The sequence below is a fragment of the Aphelocoma coerulescens genome, chromosome 4, assembly GCF_041296385.1.
Source record: "Aphelocoma coerulescens isolate FSJ_1873_10779 chromosome 4, UR_Acoe_1.0, whole genome shotgun sequence".
In the NCBI taxonomy this organism is placed as follows: Eukaryota; Metazoa; Chordata; class Aves; order Passeriformes; family Corvidae; genus Aphelocoma; species Aphelocoma coerulescens.
In genome coordinates this window covers 26,482,324-26,506,534 of record NC_091017.1, presented here as the reverse complement: position 1 = coordinate 26,506,534, position 24,211 = coordinate 26,482,324, and the positions used below count along the sequence as shown (strand labels likewise).

The 24,211-nt window shown below is 42.5% G+C and overlaps 2 protein-coding genes across 6 annotated transcripts in view; both read left to right on the top strand.

Annotated features, from left to right (window-relative positions):
* The window catches only part of LOC138109566 (endomucin-like), a 37,351-nt gene extending 19,312 nt beyond the window's left edge, over positions 1 to 18,039 (top strand). For 2 of the 5 annotated variants that reach the window (XR_011150592.1, XM_069013216.1), the window contains exons 5-8: positions 3,334 to 3,358; positions 4,393 to 4,454; positions 15,007 to 15,069; positions 16,300 to 18,039. Coding sequence is in view for 4 of the 5 variants with exons in the window: in XM_069013216.1 (XP_068869317.1) it covers positions 3,334 to 3,358; positions 4,393 to 4,454; positions 15,007 to 15,065 (146 nt within the window). In the remaining variant the exon portion in view is untranslated. Of the gene's footprint in view, positions 1 to 3,333; positions 3,359 to 4,392; positions 4,455 to 5,413; positions 5,529 to 8,820; positions 8,919 to 9,056; positions 9,131 to 15,006; positions 15,070 to 16,299 lie in introns of those variants that run through there. The other 3 variants (XM_069013215.1, XM_069013217.1, XM_069013218.1) reach the window with 3 other exon arrangements.
* On the top strand, positions 446 to 2,591 carry LOC138109221 (uncharacterized). Its single transcript, XM_069012298.1, has one exon. It carries the CDS (start codon positions 480 to 482, stop codon positions 2,589 to 2,591), a length of 2,112 nt encoding a protein of 703 aa, XP_068868399.1. The 5' UTR covers positions 446 to 479.
* Positions 18,040 to 24,211: the final 6,172 nt, after the last annotated feature.

Sequence of the window (24,211 nt, the reverse complement as noted above, 5' to 3'; positions counted from 1 at the left end):
GGGCAAGAAGCTAACCTACCCTGGCCCCAATCTCTCCCACTTGCATTGTTACGAATTCGGACCAAGCCCAGGATTAAGGAGAAGCTAAGTCCCTTTGAAATACTTTATAGGAGACCATATGGGGTACAGAAAGGAATATCTACGCAAACAGAGGAAGAAACGCTAACCACCTACATGATTGCTTTAGATAAACAGCTTAGAGAAATTGGAAAACATGTGGCTGGAACTCGAAGTCGAGGCCTAGACGGTCCTGTACATGGCATTCAGCCTGGAGATTATGTATATGTTAAGTCTCTTACAGAAAAGACTCTGGAACCACAGTGGGAAGGACCATTCCAGGTGCTCCTCACCACTTACACCGTGATTAAGATCAGAGAACAGAGTGCCTGGATTCACCATACCCGAGTAAAGAAGGCTCCAGAGACCCCTTGGAAAGTGACCCCTGGGGATGAACTGAAATTGAAGTTTACTCGAACAAAATGAAAATGTTAGGGTGGCACGCAAGTATAACCCAGAAAATTGTTTTTCTCACAGTTATAATTGTAACCATCAGCCAGGAAATTATTCCTAGGGGAGAAGACATATGGTCTCAAGCCTTTATGCGGGTTACTGGACTCATGGGGAAATATTCTGATTTAAAAAATTTAAACCTGTTGACTGTAGTCATACACGGAAACCAAGTGTATACAAAGCAAGAGTGGGAAAAACAAAGAACTTGGCAGCTCCAGGGGACTGTAGGAGAAAAAATCAAGATTGGATGCCGAATGATTAACGGGACTACTCACAGAAAAGCAACCCAAATCAGTGTCTCAACTACTTCTACAGACAAACACCGTGAAATCTGTAGTTACGCAAGTGAAGCAGACTGTTGGTATAATTTTACATTAGTACAGACTGTTGAAGTGGTTTGTCTTTGGGGCCAAGGCAGTAATGGACTCTCATTCAAATTCCAGATAAATGCCATGGCTAGGCCCACTATGACCTACTCTGGCAATCAGATCCAAACCCAGGTCACACCACTTAAATCTGAGCCAAAGGTTTATGAGATTGGCCCTTATGTAGTAAGGAACACAGGCCAACAATTACTGCTGTTTAACCCAGAATGGTCTCTTAAGCGTGTAGAACTACTAATGCAAATTAACATTTCTGAAATCCAACCAGCCTGCTCCCCTTTAATTCAAACATCCCTTGAAGGGTGGACAGCCTGGCTGCAGAAGCAAACCCCCCTCAAGAGCAGAATGCGGAGAGACCTGAGTGGCATGCTAGGAACAGGGCTGGGAGTTATAAATGGAATTGATTCAGAGATACTGATGAATAAACTGGCCACGGCAACCAGTGACCTGACCAAATTAAAACAGCCCCTACAATCTTCCCTATTAGCATTAGGAAACAGCCAGTGGCAAGTCTCAAAAATACTCCCAGACCTTGCAAAAATCAGCAACCTGGATCACGAACTGATATTAAACACGCTTGGCACAGCTCAGGACAATGTCTCATTAGCCTTTAGCTGCATACAGGCTCAATTATGGATGCAGTCCACAGCTTCCTTAATCATAAGAGAGGGTAATGAAGGTGTATTTCCTATTGAGATCCGAGAGGCTGTTTGGAACAATGCTACTAAATTAGAAAGAAAACTCCAATCCTGGTGGACCTTGGTAAATTTCACCTATAGCCCAATGACTAACATAGCTACTGCCTTTGTGCTTACGATACGGAATGCCACAGTTTATGTAATTCATCCTATTGTCGCATTGGGATTAAACCATAAAGGGACAGTTTTCTACCCCTCTGAACATAGAGTATGGGCTCGGATGGTAAGAGAAAAATGGCAAACAGTGAATTTAGAATCTTGTATTACACGGGAACAACAAGGATTTATCTGTGAAAGTAATACACTTGATGCCAGAGACATATGTCTTGATACAGAACAAGGCATATGTCACTTTGAGATCCACCCAGACACTTCACCGAAAACTGTACTCGTATATGTTGGGCAAGGCTGTGTGTGCTTAAGAACTACCTGCACTTCAATGATGATAGATGACAATGTTATAAATGTAACTGCCAGGAATCACTCTAATTTTTGTATTTGTAATTTTGCCATGATTGTTGGGTGTGATTTTTTGTATTTAGCACCAGTCGTATCTCATCAATTAATAAGGTCTAACTATACCGTTTACCATAAATTGCTACCCACACCTATTGGGATGGACCTAACATTAGTAAAGCAATTAGTAAAACATCAGGACCTCATGGAGATTTTGAAAGAAATCCAAAGAAACGGGGAAAAGACCTTAGTCACTGTCCATTATGACACACAAGAAATCAGCAGAATTTTGCAAAGAGTGAGACAAGACGCAAGTCATAACTGGTGGGACTCACTTTTCGGGTGGTCACCTACCGCAACGGGTATCCTAAATACGTTATGTCACCCCATAATTGTCTTATTAACCTTGGTTAGCACCTGTCTCGCGCTGTCTATCGCGTTACTTATTTGGAACTATAGAGTACTAAAAAGACTATCAGTTCTAACTACTTTGTCAAACGCACACGGGAAAACATTAAGAGATGCCTACCAAAAAATTCATTAGAAAAAGAATTTAAGTATTAGTAAAAGAATTTACTAACTCTTTAGAAAAGGGGGGACTGAATCAGGGGGATGGGGAGCAAAAGAATTCGGTTGTTAGGAACAATGCATCTAGCTTGGTCAGCATACCAGAGCAGGAAGAAGAAGATAAGAGACTGCTGATAAAACCAGGGGGAGTCTCAGACAGGCATCCTGCTTCATCCCAAAACTAGCTCAAACCAGTCCCAAAGCTTAAACCCAGGCCAAAGGTATAAAAGAGCATGCGCAGGAGAGAAAGGTGAAAAGTTCAGACGAGGAAGACTCCCCTGACTTCGTCGCAAGACCCCCGAGAGACCCCTACCACAACCACCAGACAACACTGCGCAAGCGCAATGCGGATGTAAATGACTTTTGAGTTCATTATAATACGAAGCGAGGCTGGGCGGGGCTAGGTGATGAATATGTATGAGTTTGTTAGGAAACATAATGAATATGGAACTTGTAACCCAATAAATACCGAGCTGAAAACAGCTGTAGGCACGCATGATTTTGGAGGAGCGATCCCCCATGCGTCCCAGCGCTGGAATAAAACATACCTACTTTACTACTTTTTCTAGTAGTGGAGTCCTTTCCTGCCTTTCAGAACTTAATGCAATACTGCAAAATTAGAACTGAGCCTTGTGCCAGCAGCTGCAATAGTCATGTCTAAATGTCTGGGGTTTGAGTTCCAGCAGTCAAAATGGTATTAACTTTTTTTCTTCTTCCAGAGAGACAAGAGAACGGTGCTGAACAGTAAGTTGAATCCTTTTCATTGCTTTGAGATCTATCACAGGGCACTTGTAAATGTAGCAGATTTTGCATAGGATCTTCTTTCATCTTTCTCTGTTTAAACATAATAATCAGTTGCCAGCCCAAAGAGAAATATCCTGTTGAAAGTGCTGCACTTGCAGTTATTGTAGACCTGTATGCATGATAAGCAGCTGTTTCAGCATGGGTAGAAATGTGGTGACTCTCAACTGTTTTGCAAGTGGTCATTTTGAAATGGATAAACAGCTTATACTGTGCCACAGGACTCATTGGCCCAGTCTTTTTCTTTTTTTTTTCCACTTTTTGCCCCATTGATCCTTCCCCTCTCCCCCCACATCTTTTCCCACTCCCCTTCTTTTGTTCATGTTTTCTTTCTTTTTATTGTGTTTCCTTTTTATTGTGGGTTATTTTTATATTTACTTATTTATATTTATATTTCTTTTGGTCCCCATTATATCATGTTCCTCTGTCCCATCTTGTTTCCACTAGACCATTTGCGTAGGCTCAGTTGAAATAGTAGCGGCATAAGGAGTGTGAGGAGAGGGAAACTGAGAAAGATCCATTAGAAGATACGTGCTAAAGGCCATTGAGCTTGGCAGTGGCCACTTCTATGACCAAAAGCAACATTTGGGCTGCTGATTTACTTGGTAGCCTTGACTCCCTGGGCATCTGAAGTGGTCCTTCTTTGCAATTCAATATGTCTAAAGGGCTTGCATTGACAGAAAAAGTATGACTCCTTTTCCCCAGATGTATCTCCTCTGTGAAGTCCTAGATTAAGCCTGGAGTCATTAAACGTGATTTATTACATATTGTAAGAGAAAGGTATTTTCAGAGATACTGTTATATGGTGTTTTCCACCACCAAGATTTCCACTTCATGACCCCATGCAAAGCCTTTTTTAAGCCTGCCAGTGTAGACTGGAGTAGATGCTGCCTCCTTGGGACCATCATTTTAGAGTTTTGTTTGGCTGACCAACATGTGTGCTGACTGTCTGCTTAAATGTTTTCTGACTTCAACAGGGCCCAGTCAGACAAAGAAGGAGTCAAACTTCTTTCTGTGAAGACAACTTCTTCTGAGACTGGTGAGTGTTGCCTTTGTGTGTATGTCTGTTTCCCTGTCTGAGCTCAGAGAAGAGCAGTTTTTGGGATGTCATTTCTTATAGCAAGCCCATGTTCACTTCCTGTCAGGTCAAAGTCGCTGCAAACAATTCCTCTATAGTGCAAATGCCCAGACTGGGAGCCTGTAGAGCTGCAGTTCAGCTGTTCTGTGTGTGCTGTCAGTACTTGGGAATGAGAAGTAGGACTGGTTTAGGAAAATATTTTTTAAAATCATTGATGGTAAGCGATCTAGCGAGGCATGTTCAGGAGTAACAGTGATCACAGTATTTATCAGCTAGATCTGGCTGTAAAAGGAGGTTTGAGGACTGGTAATATCAAAATCACAGAATGTTCTGAGCTGGAAGGGACCCTCAGGTGAATTTAAGTGAATGGCCCACATGAAGATCAAACCCATAACCTTGATGTGGTTATTACCATGCTCCAACCAACTAAGCTAATATCCCAGGGATCAAAAGGTTTGGAGTCAGTGCTGTATGTAATCAGGGTTCTGTTGGAGTTGGTGTCAGTCAGTGTAGAGTGACTGAGCCCTGTACTCAGTCACCCCTTGCATTCAAAATCCTACTCTCATTGCAAATCCCTCTGTCCTGTGCTTCAGGTTCTTACAAAATAAGTGATATAAAGCCTAAAGGAGCAAAGGTTATTCATAACATGCACAAAAGAAAGCAAAGTCTCAAAGGAAAGAGATGGATGGAGTAATAAATTCTGCAAAAAAATGGAGTAGCACAAAATAAGACTGAGGCAGAACAAAATTCTGACTAATCAATCAAAATCCCTAAATCTCTCATGGTAGAGCTAGCCATGGTGATACTTCACACCTTCACCCAATGCTTTCTCAGTCATGTAGGTCCCCCCTCATCTGCAGAAGTCTTTCCATCGCTTACTTCCTACTTTTTAGGTATAAAGCTCTTTTTTTGTCTTTAAGCTTTTTGGCCATCTGTTTCTCCTACTGACATTTCTGAGGTTGACCAATCGCTGCTTTCTCCTTTTGTCCAAATCCTTGGGAAGTCCTCTGAAATACAGCACTTGATCTGAACTATCCTCTGCTTGCTGGAGAGGCACAATTTAGACTCTCCAGCCTTCTCTGCAACTCCCAGAACTTTTCATGCAGTCTAAAACACCTACAGGGCATCTCTGGCAGCCGTTGCAACAAATCAGAGTCGGGCAAGGTCCCTCCCCATGGCCTCATGACACAGAGCTAGGGGTAGAGTGGGACAGGAAGGGCCTGCTCCACCACAGGACACATAATTCTGCCCCACTGTTGGGTTTTTTTGTTTGTTTGCTTGTTTTTTAAACTGAATTAAGTTAGAAACTAATTAATGGACATTTTTTGATTGATTCTGCCCTCATGCCATTTCAGAAATAAAGTGACTTCATTGACAGTAGCAGAAATGTTTGTGGCTTACAGCAGGGTAAACGAGAAAAGACACAGGCTCACTTTTTTTTTCCCCAGATGAGCTCTGGTGCTTGTTAATCAGCTACTGGCTCACGGATTATCTGAGCATCTTCCATCCAGAGGATGCTTGATATTCCTTTATACTGAAGTATGATTTGTGCATGCTATAATTAGAAGGTTTGAGTCATAACCACTTAGAAGACAAGATTCTTGCCCTCTTCTCATTAATACAATTCATATTTAAACTAGCTGCCATTTTCTCTTGAATTCTTACATCATCATATGTTTCAAAATTAAACATGCTTTCACAGAAATTGAAGTCCTGCTTTGCCCAGGTTTTTAGACCCACTTACTTCTTAAATTAAAAGCACTCTGGCAGAGGGGTCTCTTTCTTCCAGAAATATCTGTCACTCATACAGGTATTTCAAATATGTTAGGATGCCTCCCCATTGGAATCAGATTTACTTGCTTCGTTAAAAGCTCAGGCATAAAGGCAAATATTTCTTATAGTACAGACACAAGAACTGTCTGACTCATGGGCCTTCTCACAGCTACTGACAACAATTGCCCTGCATAAAACTTCTTTGCCTGTGTTCTTTCCTTGGTCCAGCTGTTTAAAAAGTGTGTGTTGTGGCTGTCTCTGCACATACCAGCAAAACTACAAGGAGCTGTGAGTAGAAAGACCTAAAAAGCAGATCTAAAGAAAGATCTAAAGAGCAGCCTAAACTTTACAGGCAGGGCTACATCATCCTCTCACTATCAATAGGCAGCTCCTCCCTAAGGTCAAGCATATATACAGTGCAATTCTGCTTTGATATGTATTCAAATTAAGCTTTATTAGAAGTATACATTGGGGGTTTTTTTTCATTTTTGCTTTTTATTCCAAACAGAAGACTTTGAGATTATATAATTTTGTAAAATATATACAGGACAAATACGGACCTACAAACTGTTCAAGCTAGCAACTTAGAAGGACCCTGTGTCAGTGTTGTGCATAGATCTTGATCAAAGGTTATGGTGAGTTTAATCTTGCCTTATTTTATCTGTCTAAAAACTATGCCAGCTGCACATAGTTGAAAGAGATGTATGTGTCCAGAGGGCTGTTTATCCCATCTGCCTTGAGCTGGAACGGGCTGACCTGTGGCAGTCCATGGACTACTGAAGGATCCTATTTCAGGACTTCTAAAATTAGGTTCTGAATATGAAATGAAAGGAAAAGGAAAGACTCCATTTTCAGAGACACAGCTGAATTCAAGAGTATTATTTCAAATACCTACAATTAATGTGAAAAGAGTACAGGAAAAGAATGGTTTTCAATTAAGCCTGGACTTATGTAATGTTTTTAATGGTATTACACTAGGTAAAATGGAGCTTTAATATTCTCATTTTTTATAAGTCTTCTTAGAAAGATGGAATTGCTAATGGCTTTGAGCTCTAAGGCACAACTGGTGTAGAATTGATGTAAAGTAAAAAAACCTGAAAACTAAACTAGACTCAGTAAATTTTTCATGCATGTTTGTCAGTGAACTGCAACACCTGATGCAAGATAAGTGCCTCTTCTTGCATCTAACTTGAAAACTCGTCTTGGATAAAAATGCTCAGGATGCTGAATCGTCTCAGAAGTTTTACACTAAAGTACAAATGCAGGACTTATGGCAGCCATTTCATGTTGGCTGTACAGGCAAATTTAGGGTGACTCTCCCTAGGGAGAATAAATGGTCTTCTACAATACAGCATTCTAGAAAATCTACCTGCAAAAATATTTATTTGAGATTCAACATAGCCCACAGAACTGCACATTTTGCTTGTCAGTGACAGTTATATTTCCTGAGAATATAAGATGAAGGGTTTTAATTGATGACTAAGAGATCAATACCATCAGGCATGAGGTTAAAGTATTGCCTGTCTTGAAAACAGACCTAACTTTTTCTGTAAGGGTTCTTGTGTATTACACTGAGAAACAGCAAGGGTATTGATCACCTTTTTAGGACTGATGAAAAACATCAAGGAATGAAAATTGTTCAGTTACAGAAAGGATAGTAAATAGAAAATTGGGTAAGGCTACTCCATACAGGTGTATGATGCGTGATAGAAGTATTGATACCTGAGTAATGACTTGACAATTTTGTTTTATGGCCCTTGCCTGGAATAACTATTCTAGAGCAGGTAAAATGTATGAAAGGCCTTTTAATGGAAGCACACCAGTTCAATATTCAATGTAAAGTCTTGTAGGGATGTGCAGGTGACATAATATTTCCGGCATGGGTATAATCTTGGCACCTAAGCATAAGCTGATCCAATAAAGCGTGATTTATGACCAGACTGAGCTGTTTTGAGGTGAAAGGGTAGGATATGACTTACTTGGCTTGTAGGGGTATTGCCTGTTCTGCACTGAGTTTGCTGAAAGGCACCTGAGGCTGGAGAAGGGTCTGTGGTACTTGTCTGCATTAGGGCTTCCAAGGATACCCATTGTGGACAAAAATGAAAATTCAAGTGTTGCTACTAAACAGAGATGAGAAAATGTACCAGGCAAAGATGGATATTTGGGAGACACTTAACCTGGTCCATTTGAAACCCCTTTAACCTATTGCAATCATGCTGGGGAAAGAGACCGTTTAATACCTAGAGGTGCTCTGAGATGGCAGTGCAGTGCACGATAGCATGAACCGAGGAAGCAGAAAAACTTGCATTCTCCATACGCTCCACATCTCTTCCAAAAGCTGCTGCTGTTCAACAGGAATGATGGCCTTAGAGCTGTTATCTGCTGCTTCAACTGAATGTACCTCAAGAGAACCCACTGTGGTGCTAGGGCTTGGACATGGAAAATCCTGTGATGTTCTGAAACAATGTGGTGGGATGACATTGTCTTTGTCACTGCTTTCCACAACCCTCCAAATGCTGAGACTAATTGTTCTGCCCCACTCATCAAACCACAGATGTGGTTTTGGAACAATGGGACAAATCAGGAGCTGGTGCAGACCTTGTTTCCTGTTATGTTGAGTACATCTAAGCACAGACCGTGACATTTAAGAAGGTAAGAAATCTTTGGGGCTTACCTCATTATGGACCCAACCAAGGGAAATGTACCCCTGTGAGGGGGTATAGTTCCATAGTGGGCCATGAGGTTTCTCAACATGCATTGGGACTTTGACCTCTTTTTCTTTATATCTAGGATCCAGATGTCTTTAGGAGCAGAAGAATCTGACCCCCTAGATGAGACACTCTGTCAATGGAAATTCCCTTCCCTTATCCAATTACTTGCAAGATAAGCAGTGTAGGTCAGTGAAGAGCAGTCTGCTGGCATGCCGCATGCTTAGGAACAGTAAGAGTGGGTGTTCCTGCTAATGTAGGATATGATACTGATTTTTTCTGTTTCCTATTCTGAGATGTAGTTTCAGGGTCTTATGTTTTTCCCCCTGCAGGTAGAACACCTAGATGCCGCTTTGTAGGAAAGGTTCGCCTTGCAACAGAGAAAGATGTCAAGTACCTCCCTCCCTTTCCTTTTCTTTCTCACTTTCTGATACTCTATTTTTTTAACCTTGTATTGTATAATAGCCTGAAGTTGTGTTTCTTTCTTCACAGAAACTGTGGAATAAACTTTCTTAGCTCCTTACAGCTTGTGGTTGGACTCTGTTTGTGTTTACTCTCACCACCAAGTTCTGACTGCACACACTTCCAGCTGAAACTTTTGGACAAAACCATAGTCAAAAACATAGTCAAACTGTAGTCAAAACAGCATATGCTTCCTGCTGTATTTCTAATTTGACTTGTGAGCTGTGCATATTTTCAAGGGTTTTTAAAGCAGTCTTAGATTCAGACTGCTGAGGGTCAGGTGATGTTTTCCCCTGTGAAGCATTTGCTGACTTTACAGCCTGCAGTTTTCTGAGATGCTCCTCATGAGGGAGCCACCTCCCACTCTTTGCTGCCCATTCAGCAGCAATTGCCTTCCTGTCCTTCACCTGAACTTTTCCACACACCCTCTCTCTGCCATGGGGAATTTTTCAGATCCTTCTGTCGTGCTAGCCATAGCGAGGAGCAGTTTGCAGGGAAATGGTGAAGTGTGTGGCAGGGGAGCTGCAGTACATTGCAGGTGCTGGACCCACTGGCCCACATCAAACCTAGCTACTGGTTCCCAGTTAATGCTGTTCTCCAGCATCTGTAATACACCCCTCTTTCTTTTATTTCAGCATGGTAAAAACAGACATTTTTTTCCCCTGTGTCTGCAGAGGTAGTTTTATACTTTTATAAAAGATAGGCTTCTGCAATCAGATTTTATGGAAAGCTTGCTTTAATTCTTTGCTCCAAACCTGAGTGCCACTTACCAGCAATTTCTCAGCAGCAGATATTACAGTGAAATAACAGCACAATTAATTTCTTTCTTACAGACAATGTAATTTGAGATGCGGTACAACCTATTTTTTATGTGAAAGACTGTTTTTACATCCTTTTTCTTCCAGCTTTCCCAATAATGTCAGAGGGCTTTACCCAGGTCAAAGGCTTTCTGTACTCATAGTACTCAGTCTGTACTCTCTTTTATGTCATGATGTTCTGCAGTGTGTGTGTATTCTGAATACTATATTCAGATTCTGAATCAAATGTGGAGGGGCAGGGGAAGAGGGCCAGTTGTAGTGAGATTAATCCAATATCCTTCCACAATGGTGAGACAAAGAAATGTTTGTTTCAGAGCTTCAAAACTGACCTTATTGTAATCTGTAATTTCAGTTGATTGTACCCATTACTTATTCAGGTACATGGGCATCAGGATGCAACATTAATAGTTAGAAATGGATATATTTGTGAGGGAAAAATCAAAACAAATACTGCACAAGTGAAATTTTAATTAGGAATAAAACCCTGCATTTTCACTGCAGCACTATTTCTTTCCTGGCTATCTTTCAGCTTGGAACAGCCCTCAGTATCCATGTACTCAGTCTACCTTCCATGAACTCAAAACAAGTACGTTGAAGGATGAGGATTTATGAGTACAAAAGTTGTTTTTTTTTTCTTTTATGTCTTCCTTATCTTTATCCTTTTGAACCACGGCCTTGTTTTAGAGGAGAATGTGTGCAGGGTGTATCGGATCAGGCCCAGTGCTTACGCTGCCAATTTCTTTGGGTGGATCAGTGACCAAGGCTCTAGCAGAAGTGTTCAAAGGGTAGCCACATGGAGGCTGTGTGTATGAAAGACCTGTGCTGTATTGTAGTGGTTGCTGCAGCACTGACTCCTTTAGTACTGAGGCTAAGAAACCATCATCTGAGCCAGCTGTACCTGCTCGGACCTTGGATCTATGTAGCCTCAAATCCTGTCACTGAGGGTGGATCACATGAGGTGTGAAAGGAAGCGTGACAAACAGGAAAGGACTCCAATAGCCTGTCCTCCACCATAGTCTTTCAGCAGTCCGTGGCTTGGAGACATCCTGAATCAGACTTTGTATCCTTGGTGTTTCACAGATTTCAGTGGCTATTAATTCCACAAATTTGTCTGGTTTGCTGTGATATCTGCAGCCTCCTGCAGCAATGAACCTGATAGTTTGACTAGAGATCTGTCTGTTATATGACAGTAATAGTTAGAGACCTCATGATGCCTATGTCTTTGTTTTTGCAATCCAATTTCAGACAAAAATCAACAAACAGATGCAACACTGGAGTATGAGAGGGAGAATAAAAGGTGTAATGTGAGGCTTTGCATGTCAGCTAAAACTTCCACATCAGTATCTGACTTCATTTTCCAAATATTCTGCCTAAGGCCTCTTTCTCAAACTGTGCATCATTTCTTTCAGTTTTTGTAGAAGTGCGTGATATATGTGAGGTTGGCTTCTCACTGCCCTCTGCCAACCTATCTGAGCCCACAACTCCTCCTCCATCAGGAGAGGTGTCACAAGGCAGGACCACAGGTAAAGGGGGTCACGTAGCACTTGCAGCTGTGCAGTTGGTAGCACTTTAAATGCACCAAATACTTTCTTCCAGTTCCCTTCATCTCCCATTTTTCTGAGGCTGCACACTTACTTTTCAAGGTGGACAAATGTACAGTGAATTTTCAACCCATTATCAGAAAGTTATTGCCATACTATCCATCAAATTGGATCAGAATATCAGAACACCAACCAATACCTTTATTCAAGATGCTGAATACCTATATAGTGAGCAGCTGACAGTTCAGGTTTCTCCTGATACCTTCCATCTCCTGCTGCACAAAACTAGAGTTTGTGTATCATCTTTCTCTAAATGCATAATTCAGAATAAATAAAATCCCAGTTTTTCACTGACGATGTTGTGCAGCAATTTTGCTCTTGTTGGTATATTTTGTGGAACTGCACCCTTTCTCTTTCAATGATGGCCTCAAGTTACACCAAGGTAGTTTAGATTAGATATTAGGGAAAAATTCTTCACAAAAAGGGATGTTGTTGAAACAGGCTGTCTAGGGCAGTGACAGAGTCATCATTCCTGGAAGTGTTCAAAAATGTGTAGATGTGGCACTTGAGGACATGGTTTAGTGGTGAACATGGTGATGTTGCTGGGTTGATGGTTGGACTTGATCTTAAAGGTCTTTTCCAAACTTAACAATTCTATGATTCTGTGACAGCCTTCAAAGGATCCAGGTAATCTATCTGGACTGGTTGAGCACCTCCAGTGCACCCTCTATTTTCTCAGTCACCAAAAACTTCAGTATGAAATAATTTCTTCAATCTATTAAAATGCCATCTGTTCTAACAAGCTACTGAACACAAGTATTTAGTTTTCATTTCCTTTATGGGAAGCAAGGTTTAACCCATTTGTTTTGGTGGGTGATGGTTTGGGGGCAAGTTTGGGTTTTTTTCAGTCTTGGAACCTGTTTGTGTCAGTTAAGGCTGTTTTGAGATCAATATAAATGTCTTCTTACTTGCACCTAGTCTGAATGTTCTTCTTGGTTTGCTCTTTGAGTTGCATCTGGATATTTAGCAGAACATCAAACTGCTGAACCATTGAACTCCCAAACTGATCTGGACACGTCTCTGTGCAGTCTCCGAGCATACTGCAGCCCTGTATCTAAATCCATCCATTACCCTTTTATCTCTTGAACAGAGAGCATCTGTGACCACTTCTTCTCCAGTGTATAATCATTGTCTCATCGTCACTGAATTGTTGGCTGGCACTAATGATCACAGACCTTAGGACAAAAATATCTTCAGGCATATTTGCAACCATGGAGCAGCCATAACTTGGTTTCGTTTCACAAGTCTTGCAGGCTCCTGCCCTCTTGGAAGTGCAAAGCAACATAGAGCATCCCTGCCTGCATCCATTCCTCACCAGACATTGATATTATAGGGGACACTGTTCACTGTTCCAGGGATAAAGTGTGTAGCACCAGGAAATCTGGATAGGGCGTGAGTGTCTGTGTGCTGCAGTCTCAGGGTGTGCAGAAAGGCAGAGTCACCCTCCCTGGCCTGGCTACCGCTGTGGGCAGGTACCACTCAAACACTCTGCCTTCTGCAGCCAACGCTGCTTGCCCATTTCATACTCTGATCCAAGGTCTAGTGGCATAAATGGGATGTAATCAGGGAGCTACGTTGACTCTGGAGCCTGCCCTTAGACATGTTATTCTCCTGGGGTGCTTCCATGTGAATCTGTCTGCAGAAAAAACAGCTGAGAGTGGAATTGATAGAAAAGTACTGATATTTATTACCACTATTGAGTATCTTCTGCATGGTAATATATTTCACAATTAATTTCTCCATCGCCTTCTTTTTTAAATAGTTTTGCCAACTTCTCTCTTTCATTCTCTATTTAATCTTCTATTTCTATATATTAAGCAAGGAAAGTAGAGACATGCAGAAGGGGAAAAGAACTAAAAAAGAAATGAGCGTTCTTGAAAATATCATTCCTTTGTTAGTATAAAACTGTGCAATATTTGAACTGGTTCACTTTATTTTAGCTTTTCAAAACAAGATTTTTATCTAACAAAAAATATGCCTTGTTAAGATGTTTCAGTTTTTTCCTAGAAGAAACCTGTGATTCCCTTTTCTCTACCTGAAATGTGACATGATCAGAACTTCTGAAGCTCTATCTTAGCAACACTTCAAAATTACTTTAAAATATTTTTTTCCAAAATTGAACCCTTGGGAAGTGAACACAATTCCAGCACATTATTGTTGAACAGTTTTTAGCAGATACCAAGTCTTGTACTCATCTCCAAAAAGCTGGACTAAATTAAAGAGCCTTTTTTGCTGTGAAGAAAAGCTGTTGGAAAACTATTGATAAGTCTTTTCCATTCTCTTCAGGAGTGCAACTATTTAATTTGGCTGCTAATCATTTAAATGCCTAATCAGTGAATTTTTCTATAATCCTAACTTGTATTACAATTTGCAACCCCAGGCCCTTGATCATTTGTAGCTTTTTAACACATATTCACTTCTCCTGGAATGTAATACATCACTTCCTTGCCTCTCATGTGTGCATGAGGAATTAAATTGTCTCCTGCAGGTGAGCAGGGAGGCAGAAGGCAGTTTCCTGGAGGCATTTGGGTTTTCCCACCCTCATGCCTATCTCCATGTGGCTCTGGACAGTCTGTGAATGCCACTCCCTGTTCATCTCCATGTACAAATCTCTGACACAAAGTAATTCCACTGCCATTCCTGAGTCATGCCCTTGGAAACGGGACATCTGTAAACACGTCCTCATCTGGATTCTTATTTGCCTGCCTGTAACTGCTGGTAGTGCCTCTGCTTCTCCAGGGAAGGAGGATTGAGAACTGTGTGAAGTTCTTAAATATTCATCCTTCTGCTTTGGAGGAACTGAGCTGATGTCAGTGTTACTGGCAAAAATTAATTTTATAGTTCTATCTTCTTATTTTTATAGTTCAATGTTCTAATCATAGCTATAAATTAATTAAAGTCTTATTCCTCTTCAACCTTGGAAAATACATTGTGGTAGTAACCCACCATTTTTGAGCAAATCACAGGGGAGATAATCGATAAACTAGGAAGAGTACTAAAAATCTATCGTGTGAACAATTTTTGGCATTAAGTAAATCTGACAAGGAGACTGGCTGGTTTGTACAGTGGTCAGTGATGTGTTCCTGCTAGACTCATTGGTCCTTTTGTCTTTCCATGTTTATCTGATGCAAATATATTTTCTGTTTCTTAGGAGAGCACTCATCTCATGGGAAGAATAAAACTCGGCAACTCTTCACATCTCAGCAATAAATATGTAAGTTCATAGCCTTTGTTTTCCATCCCATAACATTAGTGATTGTCAGTCCCTTTAATACTTTTTAGTCTCAGTATTGTGCCACATAACTAAAAAAAAGGGTTAAAAATGCAAACCAAAAAGAGCAATGACTTAAGTTGGCAGCAGCCTCAAGGAAAAATGTCTTAAAGAAAGCTCAGCTTGAGCACACCATCGTGACCAGATTCACAGGCAAACTGAAGAAGCTGCCAGCTCCAGAGACAGACCTATATAGGCAAGAGCATGTGACTTTAACTGTTCAGCATTTCCTGGATGTAAATCCCTGAGTGAATTTTCTTTCTGTTTGTGTGAGAAAGAATAGATTTTTAAAGGCAGATACCTATTAAAAAAAAATATTTGGTACCCAGAAATTTTTTGCTCCTTTTTTTTCCCATGAAAAATCGGAATCTTTTTCACTTCATGAAAAAAGCCAGCACTTTGATTGAGGTAGTTTATTACCTCTTGAAATCCTTGGTGGTTAACATACACAGCAAGTGCTGGATGCTATTTTTATGTGTGAGAGGGCAGAGACCATCAGAGCACCTCTGAAACCCAGGTTTTGATGTGGGCACTGCATTGTCCTTCATGTATGAAGCTTTCTCAGGCACCACAATATCCACTTCCCATGGAGCTGCTTCTCTCGCTTGTGGAGAGCTGTGGTCCTTTGCTGAGGGAGAAGGAAGCAGCTGTGGGAAGGGTCCTATGTGACCAGGGTAGAGCAGGAGGTAGGGGAGAAGGATGCTCTGAGGAGCTGGGTGTCCCAGCATGTGTGGGATGGACCCAACAGAGGCTCTGGCAAAGCCCAGCCTCCCACCAGCACTGTAGGATGAAGCCCCTCTAGAATGGGTCCCATCACCCTCCACTGAGAAATACCTGGCTGACCAGAGATGTGAGGAACATCTTTGATGGTTTTGACCTATTCTCATTTCCTCTAGCATGCAGAGACCGAGCTTTCCTGATGCCAATAAAAAGGACAAAATTACCTCCTTTGTTCCTTGAATTAGAGCAGCAGAACGCAGTTTTGCCTACATTATTGAAAACCCAGAGGTGGTTCAGTATGTGTGGATGCAAGACAATGGCCTGGACAATGAATTTAATCCTTATTGTCTAACCCATATTGGATTTATTCTGTGTCTTCCATTTTAGCTTGCTCTTATGTTCCTGAACAACCTTACCTGGAATAATAATCCTGAGATACTCTTGTCATTTCAGATGTGAAGCAGCCTGTTTTATCACGATATCCAGGAACATCCCACCAAAGTTGCATTTCAATGGGAAATGTGGAGCAGCTGAAGCTTTTTACCATCAGGGCACTTGTGTTAATGACCAGGTTTTGACTTCTAAATCTCAAGCATCTCCTTTCCCTTCTGGAAAGACATGTAATTTTTTGATGGCTTAATTACTGGTATATCATATATATTTATTATTTTCACATATAGTAAAAGCAGGGAAACAGGTTGAAGAGAATGTAAAAAGAAGAAGCGTGAAGATAATGTAAAAATTAGGTGATGTTTGCATAGTAGCTACTAAAAATGTTTTCTGCACACAGAGGAAGGAATATGTCAGTATACTTTGTTGAACTTATGGTAGCTAGGGATCTTTTAATTGTATGTAGCAGAATACAAACAGGGCCTGACCCTTGAAACAGGACTGGGCAAACAGCCACTATGAAAATTAATTCAGTGTTTTCCATGAGACTCCTCACTGTAGCACATGCTTTGCTTGTCACAAATGTTTACAGGGTGGGATGCCCGGCTGAGATGCTGAAGTGTGTGCTTGTTTTCTGTGAAGGGAGGAATATACCTTGCACTGAGGCTCTTTTAAATTCTGTAAATTACTGAATATAATCCTTGTAATGTAGCAGGCAATAGTTGGTTTTCACCTGTTCCTTGGCTAATTGCATTATGTGTGCTACAAATATGACTCCCATATAGCCTGGGGCACACAGTGGGAATCAGCAAGGGAAGCAATTTCACAGATGAACCTTCGTCCCTGTGTTCTGAGTAATGCATTGGATTCCTGTGGGTTATTGAATAACTCTGGAAGTTTAGAGAGTGTTTCAAGTGCTAATTACAGTAGCTCTTAATTTGTACAGAGCTGGCAGTTCCAAAATATCAAGTAGTGCTTCTATCTGCATGTACCCTACCTTTCTAGAACTATAAATGTTTGAAAGTTATATTACTGTGAGCATCTGCTCAGTCTCAATCCACTGACTGGTAGCATTCCAAGAATTACTTTTTTTTAAATTGAAAATTGAAAGAAGACAACTGTTGGTCTAAGTGTAGGACCACGATCCAGGATGATCATCTAAGTTTTGTTACCTATTGATGCAACACTTTTGAGGAACTTCTCTCTCCAATTTCCTTCTCTGAAATATTAAAACTTGCCCAGCATTATGGTAAGAGACTGAGCAGATTTATTAGTTCATGTCTATAGACAAATCTGAAAAGTGTTTTTTTCCCTGTGCTTGGCCATTGCTCTTACTTCCACTTTGTTGGATCTGACAATCTTCTGTCTTAGTGGCACCATGGAAGACTTTTGATGAAGCTTGATCAAAGATGGGGAACAAACAAGTGTCCATGCTTCAGCTGAACTTACGTGGTTCATTCAGGTATTCCTGGATCACTTGTGTTCTTCAGGAGCAGAGGAGTCTTGGATGCCTACTTTGGAAAGGTCAGGCCATCTGAAATATGCTAGTTGGCATCTACAACTATTCTGGTTCCTGATTGATGAAGTTTCCTTCAAAAAAAAAGCAGTCACTGTGGATTTTCATGTTGATTAAAAACCCAAGATATTTTGTGGTATGTTGTACAGTGAAAGGACAGTAGAAAAAAGCAGAGAAAGATTGTGAAATACCTGTTTGTGTTTTTGTGCAAAATACTTTCAGAAAATACCATGTTGCGTCAAGAAAAAAAAAATGTACTGCCTATTAAAATGTATTATCTTTATTAAGTAGCTATCCTTTTCTGTTTGCAGAAATGTAATCCGTTACCCGTGTCTAGCACAACTATTGTCCATTACTCCACATTCCTGTATCACAGAATGAGCTGGACCCTTTCTGACAAGCCTGGAGAGCAGGCATTAGATATTCTGGGCATGGTGGTGGCAGGAGCGCCATGAAACCTTGCAGAAGGCATGCTGGAGGTGGCAAGTGGAAACTCCTCCTCATTACAATCAGTGATGGGGAGAGAGCAGGCCTCTGCAAATCCTGATGCTGGAAAAGTGAAAAACACCAAAACAGGGAAGGTGTTTGGGCCCTTCATGATAAGGGGCACGGCAGACAACCAACTCATCAGAAGGCTGGGAAACATCTCTCAAAGGGACTGACTTGTGCTGAGTGTGTATCAAGTAAAAGAGGTGAGTTTAGTGGAGAGCGGAAATAAGAGCCTGAGATCCTCTTAACCCCTGAAATTACAAAACTTGTAGTAAAGGGAGACATATGAACTTCCATGCTTGTTAAAAATCACAAGGGAATTAATGTTGGTATGAAGGAGAGAAGACAGATTTGCTTGAAGGATATCTGTAAAGCACAGAAAGGATTTGAAAGAATATTTGGGGCACTTCTGCAGGGCTGGAGGTGCTGGAATTGGCTTTAATGGGAAGTGATGAACTGTCTGCAGAGAGAGCTCAGTATTTAAAGAAGTTACATGCAATGGATCAGGTAGATGAAAAAGAAATGAAAAATCAATTCAGGTTGTCTGGCTCAACAGCTCCACTGTAATACATGTCTAAAAGAGCCACTACAGTTTTTCTAGCCACTAGTATGGCAAAAAAAGCCCCCAAAAGTTAAAGTTGGTCCTCCACTGTGAGTTTCGTCTGTATGAGAATACCAGGAAAATGGATCTATATTTGTAAAAGTCTTTTCACTAAAGTTTGGTTAAATCCTCTGTGGACAGTCCTATTTAAATTTTGTGTTCTTCAGCTTCTGTGTCCTAATTTGCTAAAGCAGTAAATGACATCCACTTCACTGTGGAATGAACATGCCCACAGAAATGTAATTGAACTGGATCTGCTTACAAATTAGTTCAGCTCGTGAGTTACTTGTTGAACAAGTTTGTAGGTCGAGTATATAATTCTGATCTACATGTTACAATCCAAGACTAAAGAACGTATTTGGGTGGCAAAGACTTTGGGGTATCATTAATCACTGCCAGCAAAGTGTGCAGGGCTCAGTTTTGCCAGGAGAAAGTGTTTTCAGCACTGCTTATCTCAGGCTCAACTTGGGAAAGCAAGTCACTGTTTTCAAGCACAGAAAAGTTTCCCTGGGCTCTTCCCAGAGTCTAACCCTGCTCAGTAAAAAGCTTTGCAATATTTTGGGAGTGACCAGTTGCAGCATGCTGGGATTTCGGACCCAGCTCTAAACAAGACAAGTGGGCACTGAAGGAAAAGAACCAACCAAACAAAAAACCCCATGTGGCACAGTCTATTGACTATTGGCTTTCTACCCTAAGATGCTGTATCAAGTAACTTATCTGACTCACAGACAGAAAAATGCTTTTGTCATTATTTACAGGGAAAAGGTCTAGAAATGAGAAAAACAACATAGAAAAGTTGAAAATAATTATTTCTAAAAGGTAAATGCTGAAGAGGTAGGCATGAAATGCTTTTCAAGCACAAGCAGCTTATTAGCCTTCTAAGTACTTACATTTTATTCTCACACGTTTGGCCGAGGGCCTCATGTTGGCTGCTTGTGAATGGGCCAGTCTTCTGGGGTTTATTCTGCTTATTGGATCACAGGAATGATTCTGATCCTTGACACTCCATTGTTTGTGGACAGAATTATTTCACAGGCACTGCTCAGAAAGTTGTTTAAATGAAAAATATTCCTTGGCCTGTTTGTTGTGGGAAAGTTGTATGGCCTGCCAGCAAGGCTGTTGCAAGGGAAAGCAGTAGCCCTGTCAGGATACTTCACCTTCCATAAGCCCCAAAGGCACCTGTGGTTTTGGAATGACTCCACCCCACTGAAGAGGGGTGAACCATTTCACTGCATACCAGTGCACAGTAGACTTAGAGAAAGGCATAAAGCACATCAGTCTCACTGGCTCGGGACAGGGAGGCCATTGGCAGCATCTGTGACACTCCTTGGTTGTCAGCAGCCAGCAGATATGGCTTTTCTGCAGTGCCCTGTGGTGACAGCACTGCCTTCACAGCCGTCCCCTCAATTTCTGGGCAGAGTGCTGGCTATTGATTTGCTGTTGGATTTCTGCAGTGCTCCTGGGAGCTCACTCACCAGCGCTGAGTGAGCCTGGCCTCAATGCTGTGCCCCGGCATGCTGGGCATCTCCAGCACGCTGCCTGCAGCAAAGCACTCTCCTCAGGACGCTTTGAACATACATCTCAGGACCTCTCTGGCACCATTAATTACGGCCCTCAATTTTTTCAAATTAGAACCCTATATGTAATAAAATAAAAGAGCTTAAAGATTGCTCTATTGATTTCCAGTTGAGGCAGCTTTCCGTTTATAGACAATCTATAAAACACAGACTTTAATTAACCCTGGTGAGTGCAGCTGACATGAAATGTCAATACCCTCAAAATTTTCAGCATAGACAGCTGAAGGATCTTCTCAGCTCCCTCACATCCACTCTGCATGTTCCCTGGGTGGAGAGCCACAGTAGAGGCACTTCCCTATCAGGCTGCACTGGAACAAGGACAGAAACCTCTCTGCTACCACAAACATGTTTATTGCTGGCTGTGCTGGCCGTGCCTGTGGATGTGCCTCTGTCTTTGCTTCATCTTGAGGGCTGGACAAGACCTTAAAGGTCCCTTCCAACCCAAATCATTCTGTGATCTTCTCCCCCCATGGCTTTGCAGGTAGGCAAGACAAAGACCCACAAGTAGCCTGGTGGTGGCCTACAAGGGACACCCAGCAGGTCCTGCTGGGTCCTGGGGACCCTGTGCCATGGTGGGCAGCTCTGGGGCTGTTCTTCAGGCATCCACAGGTAACCCCTTCGTTCCGCGGCTGTCACATTGTGGCCGCTGCGCTGTGCTGGGCCTGTTCCCTGGAACAATATCCTGTAATTTAAAGGTGTTAAGCTGCATAGAGCTTAGTCTGTTATTTGAGGTCAAAGCTACTGAGGTGCCTCAATAGGGTAGCCTCATCAAGAGTTCTGATGCACTTCAGGACCTGCGTGGGTGGCAAAATTCCAAAGAGAGGAGCAGCAATCAGGACCTCTGGCTGGTCAAGAGTGAAACACAAACCTGCCTGTGGGAAACTGCCTCACTGCCTTGCATGGAGGGGCTTCTGTAGCAGCAATGTCAGCTTTTGGGGCCACATCATGGCACTCAAAGGAGCAGCACTAAACAGTGCAGCTACAGAACTCAATACCACAAAAAACCACGCTAAATAAAACTGGGAAGAAAGGTAGTGCTATGTGGGCAAGGAGCATTTCATCGGTTTCCATCTCTGCTTTCCACAGAGCATTTATTTTCTCCAGATTTGGTGCTTTCTGATAGAAAAGCAACTGTGTTACTGTGTTCTTTATTATTATTAACAACTTTCACCTTTCTCATGTCATCAGTAGGACACTTCCTGGTCAGGGCTGCTGTTTTTCTAATGAATGTGGCTCATTTGTCTGTTTCCCTCCCTCCCCGCTCTGCTTTTTGTCTGCTTGCTCTTTGGGTAGTAATTTGATGTATTGAGCTCTCACCACCTCCGCTGCCCCCGGGGCTGAAGTTCTGACAATGCTAAACAGTTAAAATGCAATGCAATTAGAGGCAGTACAGAACAGCAGAGAATAAGCCAGCAAAAATTCAGTCGTGCATAACGCTGTGGAGACTGTGTGGCTGTCAGTCTCCAACTCCAGGAGATAATTTGGGCTTTTTAAGAAGCAATAATTGAGCCTTTTGCATATGCTGCGGTTATGAACTAGTCAAAAGTCTGTTTGCTCTGCACCCTGGAGTACCAGATGGATTGGATTGTCCCTGCAGGTCTTCGGGGGCTGCCAGCTTCATACTTCAAGACTTTTCTAGCTCCTGTACTTGTAAGTTGTTCTTCTGACAACTCTTATGCATACAAGCACCTTGTCTGAATTTAGCTGGCAAAGTGAGGAAGGAAGGGTGAGGAAGAGCATACCAAACTAAATCCACATAGCTTGGGGAGTTCAGAGCCAGAGCTGAACTCTGCTGCCACATCATCCAAAGAAAAGCTGCATGTGAGAGAGAAAACCACCTCAGACCTTCAGCCCTCAGAGTATGGTAAGTGCTGTGTGCTGCAGGTCAGGCTGCAGCTGTCCCATGCCAGCCAAGCTGGTCACACTCGGAATCTTTCAGTCCTATTTTCACAAATCCCACGTGCGCATTTCCAAAGAAGACTCGGTACTAGGAAGCTCAACAAAGAGCTGCTACTAGAAAAAAAGTAATCGGAGGGAGACTTTTCCCTTGGGATTTAGCAGCTGACCTCAGTGGAGCACGCACCTGATGGAAAGAGCAGAGAGCAGCAGCTGCTCTGCTGACAATCGGGGATGATTGGAGTTGCAGGTGAAATCCCGAAGGTGAGTTACAGAAATGTCTAAATGCCCCCCCCCCCCCCCCTCAGTCAGAGCTCCTGCTTATGGAATGGGGAGCAGGAGGCAGGATGGGAGGAAAAGCACCTACTGGGTACAAACCCCTTATCAGCCCCAGGCTTGCTGGGCTTGCTTACCACACTCTCCCTAGGTCGCTTCCTCACATCCCCAAACCTGTGGGCATTCGTTGCAGAGAGGGATAGAAAAGACTTAATCCTACTGCACTATAGTTTTAGTTCTGCTCAGTGCTCGGCATGAAGGGCCTGGCCTAAACCTCTGGAAGATGGAGATCAAAGGGGCCAGGATATGAACCAGATTGCACTTTCATGCTGCTTAAGCCAGGTGCTTTTAGGAGCCATGGCAAGCTGTCACACACCTGTGCCAGACTGTGCATGGCCAAGGGGCTGGGAGAGACACCAGGGGCCCACTCCACAGGGAAGCTGGCCCTGAGGCACTTGTGTTCCCCATCACCCCAATAATTTCTTTCAGGTGCCACTACTGTGTATTAACTGGGAAGATTTTGCCTCCCATCTCACCCTCCCTCTCTCCCAGGTAGGTTTCTTATTGTTGGGTCTGCTTTGCACCCTCCTAAATGCTTCTCTTGGCAGAGGATGGAGGCTTTGGGGCATCTTCCATCCTCCAAAAACCTGGACATATTTGGGTCCCCTTCAGTTGCCCAAGCTTGGCTGCCAGCTTAGGAGCAGGAAGGCTGAGCAGTGGGAGGAGGGGTTTGCTGGGGGTCTGTGCAGTAGTTCAGTACATTTCAGTTCCTAGTGCTTGGCACGGGATGATGATGGGTCTCAGTGAGGGGGAAAATTGTTACTGTCCTGTTGCCGCGTTCCTTCCCTTTGGAGAGGTGCTGCTTTCATCTGCTCCCTCAGGCAGGCCTCTTCTAAAAAACCACAGTGTTACAAAGGACAAAACATCCACCCCTCTCCAGGCTGTGCCTGCTGCCCTCACACAGCCATGAAGGTGTCTGCACACTGAGAAGAGCCCCCTCCACACGGCCAGCATCAAGCTCTTTACCTAAAAACATACGGTTCAAAACTCCATTTTAAGATTGGTGTTCAAGGTGGGTACCCAACTCCCTGTTCCCAGTGCCCAGCTTCAAAACCTGTACATGATGCAATCCAGAGTGATGCTTGCCCCTTCAAACAGTTCCTCACAGCTCATAATTTTTAGACTTCTTTTAGACAGCATTTTAGCGGTTCTTTGAAACTTTGCTGGCCTGAAGCAGTAGCATGCACAGGACCGCAACACAGTGAAGGTGATGGAAGAATGTGGAATGAGAAGCATAAACAGGAGTTGGGCAGGTGGGGAGGGGCCAGCCTGCTGCTTCATGCAATGTCTTGAGAGCAAAGGTAAGGGGTGGCTTTTGATAAATGAAGAATGCCAATATGCTGCATCTCTGCTTTCTGGGCTTTCAAAGCTCAAAAAAAACCAATTCTCCTGTGCCTACAGATCAATAATGGAATGAGCTGTTTGGGGATTGTCCCCTTGGTGAGGTGTGCCCCACATATTCCTTGGAGGAACTTCCACAGAAGTCATCCCTGTGCCATCTGTAGTCTGGAAAACACATCCCAGCCTTCCTCCACGTGGCTTTGTTAAATACTGCCCTCT

Bases quoted from the DNA above. Each gene is read 5' to 3' on its own strand.
- LOC138109221 (XM_069012298.1), top strand. From the start codon at position 480: ATGAAAATGTTAGGGTGGCACGCAAGTATAACCCAGAAAATTGTTTTT.